The sequence below is a fragment of the Nanorana parkeri genome, unplaced genomic scaffold (assembly GCF_000935625.1).
Source record: "Nanorana parkeri isolate BGI_ZX_2015 unplaced genomic scaffold, ASM93562v1 scaffold509, whole genome shotgun sequence".
NCBI classification, from domain to species: domain Eukaryota; kingdom Metazoa; phylum Chordata; class Amphibia; order Anura; family Dicroglossidae; genus Nanorana; species Nanorana parkeri.
The window spans coordinates 734933-743090 of NW_017306777.1; the positions used below are offsets into that span (position 1 = coordinate 734933).

Genomic DNA, 8158 nt, shown 5'->3' on the forward strand with positions numbered 1-8158 from the left:
TCTAATTAATGTAAGTTAGTCCCAGTAACATTAGAGACTGTCCGATTTTGATTCTAACTATGCCACCACTTAGCTGGTGTATGCCAGGACCTATGCCAGACCTATATAGCAGATTGAATAGTTGTTATTATTATTATTATTATTATTATTATTATACTACAGGATTTATATAGTGTCAACAGTTTGCACAGCACTTTACAATATAAGGAGGACATTACAGTTACAACACAAACCAAGACATGATGGTAAGGAGGGCCCTGCTTGTGAGCATGCTTTTTGCTAGCATGTGATTGGTGGAATAAAGTGATCACAGTTTCACCTTATTTATTAAGCTCAGTGAAAATTCACTTTGCTAAATGAGCTGTCTCGACACCAATAGTAAATGTCTACCCCAGTTTCCTTTATCTGTGGGTTTATTGTTCACTTTGCTGTACAGAAACAATAATCTTTATCTTATTTTTGGTCTATTTTACTACTTCTTTTAGGTAGAAAGCAAACGTCTGGTTATTCTTAATGTCCAATGTTGTATTGCTTTGTATTCAGCTATGTTTCTGTTACAGGGGGAGTACCTGGTGGATTTCCAGGCGGTGTAATCCCAGGTCAGTTTTATTTCCGACCTCCTTGGTCTGTTTACAGGCTTTATGACCTATATAATCCAATGATTCTGTCAGCAACTTACTTGAGAGGGGAAGTCCCGGCCCGGGTTATGTGCATGGTCATTATTGCTGACTCAAGCTTTCTCAGCAACATGTGCATAGCTGGAGGGAAGCCTTTTTTCCAGGGCTGGAAAGGCTAAAGCTGGGTCTGCCTGCTTCTCATAAAAACCCATGGGAGGTTATCTGAACTCACAGTGCTGTCAAATGTTATGTTTAAATCAGGAGATTACATAATAAAGCCTACAGAGCACAGATTGATATATGGGTTTCAGACTGATACACACACCTCAGGGTTAAAAAAGAAAAAGCAAATATTGCCCCCGTAAAAATGTGTACAGTTCCACTGTAAAGAAGAATTTATCAATTTATAACTAAATATATGTTATTATAATTTTAGTTAGTTGCATAGCAACTATAATCCTGCCATTCATATTCCGAATGGAATCTTTGCAGGACTGATATACCCAACTATTCCATCTAAATCTTTCATCTATAGCTGCCAATGCCGCCTCAGTAAATCTGCTCTCCTTGTCTCTCATATGAACATATAGATTCCCATCTTACTTTATTGTTCCTGCCCTCTGAGAGGACCAATTTCAAGATGAAATTGGTGTCGGCAGTAGAGGACTCCCCTAATTCTTGGTTAAAGTGGCATTAAACTCAAGAGTTAAATCTTAGAACTGCATTCAAGTACCTTAATTATTAACAAGAATTTATCATATTTGTGTATCGCTCGGTTGTAGATCCTCTGAATTCATGCTGACACTGTCTTTCCTTCTAGAGCTCCAAGCTCACTCCCGTGATGGAATCTCATGTTTAGTTTACTAGTTTGTATTGAGATTGCAGTCCATCACAGGAGTGAGCTTGGATTGGTGGCTACTTTATAACACACAGGGACCATGGGGAACAAAAGTAGACACCCTTCAGAAGAAAGGACAGTGTCAGCATGAATTCAGAGATGATTTGAGGATCGATCTACTGCGAGCGATGCACAAATAAGATACAGTATTGTTTTAACCCCTGAGATTAGTGTCACTTTAAGATCACCATTCTGTCTCTGGTGCTTGGTAGCTGTGACTAAAGTGTTCTCAAACAGTTCTCCTTTTGGATGCCAATCCATAACATTTACTACCTACCTAGAAAGTGTGCTACTAAGTAGAAACGCCCCACTCTATGGAAAACACTATGGTATTTGTTCTCTATAAGGCACCTGTCCTCTATATGGCCTCTAAGTTATCTGTGCCACGTTATAGATCTATGAACCCGCAAACAGCACAATAGTACTGTAATGTTTCTGGTCTCTTTTCTGAATGATTTTTTCTGCAAGTGGCAGCTCCCATAGACATCTGTTACAACAATTAACTGGAGCCAGAAGTAGCAGGGACCAGAGTAGAATGGACTGGAAACAATTAGCTAAAGCTGCCACTGTGCTCCATGCAAAGTTTTCATAGAGCCTTAACCTGGAATGGACAATACAGTGGTAATTGTAAAGAACATTTTATATTTACCTCCCCCTGTTATTTATGGTTATGGAAATTAATCTGAAAGGGTGTATGAACAAAATATTATTTAGATTTAAAATGAATGTGATGCTTTCCATAGTAACGGTTTTTATAATTAAATAAACAAAGGTTAAGAATAAATAAATAAATGATGTATCATTCTAACAAGCATTCTTGGCCACCGTGAGTATCATTTGTATAGGTTAAAGGAGAATTATGAGTGAAATACATCAAATTATTTGGCTCTGAATTGGAGAGGCAGAGCCAGCTGTCAATTAGGCATCTGTCCCGGCTGCAGCCGGGCTCTGCATTGTCAGCATCTAGCAGGCAATACCCCGCTATATACTGAGTTTTGGGTCACAGGAGGACATTAGCTAATGTCCTCCTGTGACCCTAAAGAGAACTATGGCCAAAAAAGGTTTGGCCACGGTTCTCTTTTAATGGCATGTATTTGTGTCTTTGTCCAACCTTAAAAAAATATTTGGTAATTCATCTTTTAAGATGCTTTAATCTCCTTGCACAATGGTCTACTAGTTTTTTTTACAGAAGTGCATTCCAGCCCAGGGGTGACACTGATTCTTTTAAACATGTTAAATTATGGCTACCCTGTATTTACATCTACAGTAAATGTAGCCTGTAATGCCCGATGAGAATGGGTAATAGTAGTAGCATGCCAGAAGCTATATTGTCTTCATTAGACATAGAAGTGCCATGTGTATGAAGTCATCTGCAGCACTGGGCATCATATGTATCTATAAATGATACATTATTAAGACAGTGTGCAAAGAACCAATTGCATTTCTAGCATAACTCTTGAATTGATTCAGACAAATTGTGAGAGTTAGTTGGATAACTATATATTACTTTATGTGTGTAGGTGCAGGTGGAGCTGTACCAGGTTTGACTACAGGTAAGTCATGTTCCTGTCCATCAGTGCACAAATGTTATTTACTAATAAGCTAATTGAAGCTGGTTAGCAGGTTAGGTAGTAAGGTAGGGGATGTAGACACGGTGACTGATTGTTTCAAAGTAGTAAGGCTACTAACGGTAATTACATGTCCATTTCTTGAGATAGGAAATGGAGTTACAGAGTGAATATTTAAGAATTCTGAGAGATTTCTTTCTAGCTATTAAAGTAAAAAAAAATTGGAATCTGATTGTTTGCTGAGTAATGTCAAGTTTAATTATTCTTATTAAGGACACTGATAACTGAGGCCCTTTGACTATGGAAAAAAAAGACTTCTGCTTTGTAAAGACTAAATAAAAAGGTTTTAAAAAAAAAATCCTTCATAGGTTTTAGCAATGTACAGTATTTTAGCATATTATGCCCGACTTACCTGGTAAATGATCCACTCCAGTGCTGCACTGTCTGCTCTCCCCTCCATCACCGGCATCTCCATCTTCATTCTGTCTTCTTCCGGATTTAGCGTCTTTGACCTACGATGTAACTCCCATATATGCGCATAGGAGTTTCTTCCTTTTGGCACAGGACATTGCCAGCAGACAGGTAGAAGCCTTTTTTTGGCAAGAAAGACTTACACAATGACTCAGGCCCCTTTTACACATGCTGATCAGGAGAGGATCCGTGCATGGATCCCCTCCTGATCACAGCAGTACGGAGCGGATGTCACTGCTGTAACAACTGTGTTCGTACAGTTATTTTCTCCATCTTGCGATGGAGGAAAAAACTGAAACTACTAAACCCCATGTCTGTGTATGGGGAATCGGATATAATCAGACCCATCAGATTACCCCTGATCTGGCACGATGCGGTCCCTGGAAAAGGATCTCTAATCTGTTTGTTTTTCCGAACCTGGCTGGAGTCGGGGGTAACGCTTGTCCGTTTACACAGGCTGCCCATAGACTTATATTGGACCCAATCGGACCGGCCGTGTAAAGGGGCCTTACACAGTGTCTTCTGCCATAAACAAAACTGCCTGTTAGCAATGTTAAAGAACAGATTTTACTTCCAATTTAAAGCCCAACTACAGCCATAACATTTTCTATAGACAAACCAAGGAAGATTTAGAACTTCTGTGAGGTTTTTACTGCTATCAAAACAGATGGTAAAGATTTTTGCCCACAAAAACCACCTCTTAAAATATATCAAAATTTGTAAACTTCACAATAGTCTTAAAGGGGATGCTTCAACAAAAGTTTAAGGTGTCTCCAAAGAACCGAATACAAAACTAAAGATTAAAAAAAAAAATTTTCTAGGAGCTTCTTATTGACCACAAGACCACCTTAAAAATAAAAACATTTAAATGTAGCCATTCATGCTTCCAATACCGTCTTGTATCAGCAAGAGAAAGAATGTCCACAATTATTTTAATAAATCACACGAATTATATGTCACAAGCAACATTGTGCTTGTGACATATCATTATTAAGGGTGTTCCCCATTTTGTGCAGAAGCTATCAGATGACAACTTTCAAACTTAGACAATATTTTTAAGTACATATTGAAAATGTCTGTGCTTGTCTATGTTTAAAAGTTTACATCTGTTGCTGCACAGCAAGAGTGAAGGTCCTTACTAATTATATTGGCATAAGGACAATGGCCTTTTTTGTTAACTCTTTGAAGTTCCTCCAAGGTATACAAAAAGAATGTTGATCATTTATTCATTTGTTACTCTGTATTTTCAAGAGGCATTGTCATGAAATGATTGCTCTTACTGGTACAAGGGTTTATTGGAAGTGTGGCTGGCTAATTTGAAATGTTTTAATTTTTATGGTGGTCTTGTGGCCACAATAGTAAGCTCCTAAATAGGATTTTTTTGTGTTCTGCAGTTTTAGATGTGATTCTTTAATAATTAACTAATTGCATTATCATGTGTTAAGGCATCTGAGTTAGGGCAGCCCATTTATTTTAAATGGGCTTAAAGTACCCTTTAATGCATGAAATAATGGACATGATCCTTTTTGTTTTACGCAGTGCACCACAACACATATACTGTGTGTGCAAATGTGTTGCTTGCCATTTTAGTTGTACATAAAAATGGCAACACAATGCACTGCGGATCCAATGTTAATATGCCTTGCAGTAACATGGTAAAAAGCAATTTGCCACAATGCACGGGTCTGAATAGACCCTACATTTTTCAAACACATTTTCTTTCCATGTTATAATGTTGTTGTTGTTATTACTAGCACTGCATGTCCTTGCTATGTAAAGTGTTGTGGTGAAAGCTGGCAGTATACAAATTAATAATTATCATATTACCTGCATCATTATTTAGGAGCCGTCATTCCACAAACTGGTATCCAGCCAGGAGCTGGCGGAAAACCCGGAAAACTTCCAGGTGGGAAGAACTCACTGTTTTATAATGTTATTGTGTACAAAGTATTTTACTAAATGATACACTGGTAACTTACCAAGACTAACACATTAAAATATATATTTCAGCTTCAGATGTACACCATTAGTTTCTCATATTTCTTAGAGAGTCCAGCAACAAGATCCCCACAAGAGTGTTACTGGCATGTACTAACATTGCTAATGCAAGTTCAAGCAAGTTAACACTCATCCATCTGCATTCTCCATAAACTAGAAAACAATTAATCAATTACAGTGAAACTTTCTCACAACACCCAAAGGAGCTGCAGGTGGACAGACATCCCTGAGAAATATAAGAAACCTAAGCATTCAACAAAAGGGAAGCGAACATAGCTTTACCACGTTCCCTAAGCTAAGTTAATATATATGCAAAGTTAGTATGCTCTACTCCTGTGGTAGAACAACCCCGTATTTAAATGAAGGTATAATGCTCATATTTATATAACATGCTATATAATAAAACAAAGATTATGAGATATGTAAACACTGATTTGTTTTATGAATACTTATTTCTTACAAACCCAGTTCTTCAGAGACATTTGTGGTGTATGTAAAGGGCTTTTTTTTTAGCGTAATAAGGATTAGACCCTTTGTGAAGTTTTTATTGCTGTCCATGTCTTTGCTAGGGATGATCCACCCTTTGTTTGTTCTGGTGATCGCTGTCATCTAAACAGAAATTGAAGGGAAAAGAGGGAAAAAAATTTGGAGTTGCCACTAGAGCAAAGGAAAGGGAAAATCCTCCAACTATCAGGGATTGAAATTCCATTCACTTTGGAACAGATTTCATCTAATTTCTTGTTAGTTGTCCTGGACAGGAAGTGAAGGGAAATTTCCCCAGTGGAACACAGGTAGCAAAAAAATAACCTGGCATGGCTTTTCATCTTTTCCTATTCTAAATTCTGTAAATCTACCAACTAACCTAAAAAAAAGTTTTGGTTTTATATACACTTTAACTGAAGTGCAACCTTGAGAAGTAAGAACTTTGCAAGTTCTTCTGCAGATAGTGTCTAACTAGTCACTAAGTAGGTATCATATTTCTTTATTGTGGATGCTACATGCTACAGTTTTTAGCCTTGCCATAAGTTCGGAGACTAGTATCTACCGAAATAGCGGTGATTTCCTAGAGCAGGGGTAGCCAAACTCTGTCCCTCCAGCTGTGGTGAAACTACAAATCCTATGATGCATCTCTCTCCAGGAGTCATGTCTGTGAGAATCTTGCAATGCCTCGTGGGATTTGTAGTTGCACCACAGCTGGAGGGCCAGAGTTTGGCTACCCCTGTCCTAGAGGTTTACCTGTGTTTTGTAACAAACAGTGAATTTTTCCAAGAAGCAAAGTGGGGTTCACTGGCCTGAAGAACCTCTACTAACTCAACCCCAAGTTAAATATATGTTTCATTTATCAAATGGAAATGATGACAGTAACAAAAAGACATCATGGGGCTGCTAAACCAATGTTTCCATCTGCACTGTAATCTTAAAGTTCCTTTATAAACTCTGCAAAGCAACATATTTTGTTCTTAAATCACTTACAAGAACACATATGTTAATAATTGTGTATTTTGAAAATTCCAGGTGCTGGAATTCCCGGGACCTTTCCTGGAGGAGGAGTGCTGCCTGGATCAGGTAGATTTATCCACCCTAGCTCTGCAGCAGTAGGATACAAATTACTTAACAGACAAAGCTAAGCAATTTGTTATACAGTTTAAAGAAAGGCAAATAGTGGCATCATGCAGCTGTTCAACAGCACATTACTGTGTTGGTTTGCTTTAAATATAGTTTGTTGTAGACATACCCTGTTTCCCCGAAAATAAGACCTACCCCGAAAATAAGACCTAGTACTATTTTTGGGAATTGCTAAAATATAAGACCTACCCCGAAAATAAGACCTTGTGTGTTTTTTTGAGCCAAAAAAAATATAAGACAGTGTCTTATTTTCGGGGAAACACGGTATTTTTTAAATCTTTCATATGACCTGCCTTCAGTAAGAATTAATTAGTTGGATGACATTATTGAGAAAGTATATAACCTGACCCCAGACAGTATCCTTGTATTCGTATATGGGCACAGTTACCCTCACATTTGGGAAATAAAGGTGTGTTTCTAATCTGAAACCTATACTCAATCTTTGTTGCTAAAGCTGAACTCTGCGCACAATATTTTTAATATATGTGACCTGTTATCATCTCTTTAGTTATGCAGTGTATTCATATATATTTTCTTAAATTTGTTCTCCCCTATATGCTGCAGCACCTAATTATAAGACCACCTGAAACTTCCCCACAAGGTCACCGCTGCCGCCCCGAGGCGCTCTGCCGCCCCGAGGCCGGGCCTCGGTGGCCTTGTGGGAAATCCGGGCCTGCCTGCACTTACAGTTTCTCCTTAGTCCCCCTGCAAAGTATAAGAATACCTCTTGATCCTGCCAGTGAAGTCCACCTAATACAGCTTCCTGTGATGGGGTGACAATGATACTGCATGGCACCTAAATTAGAGCAGAGTTGACACACTCATGCAGGCTGTGTATCAGTATTGTCACTGCTGATTCATCTGCCTGTAGCTTGTCAATCAATACCTGGCCACGCCTAGCCCCATCCACTGCTTTCTGGATTGACAGCACTGCCTCTGTTGCTGAAACCCTCCCACTGTGATCTGCAGCGTCTGGTAGA

At 38.5% G+C, this 8158-nt stretch overlaps 1 protein-coding gene across 1 annotated transcript in view; it reads left to right on the plus strand.

Moving 5' to 3' along the window:
* The window catches only part of ELN (elastin), an 82721-nt gene that overhangs the window by 35381 nt on the left and 39182 nt on the right, over positions 1-8158 (plus strand). Inside the window, exons 10-13 of the mRNA XM_018561242.1 lie at positions 561-599; positions 3036-3068; positions 5398-5460; positions 7068-7118. Of these exons, the coding sequence (XP_018416744.1) occupies positions 561-599; positions 3036-3068; positions 5398-5460; positions 7068-7118 (186 nt within the window). The remainder of the gene's footprint in view (positions 1-560; positions 600-3035; positions 3069-5397; positions 5461-7067; positions 7119-8158) is intronic.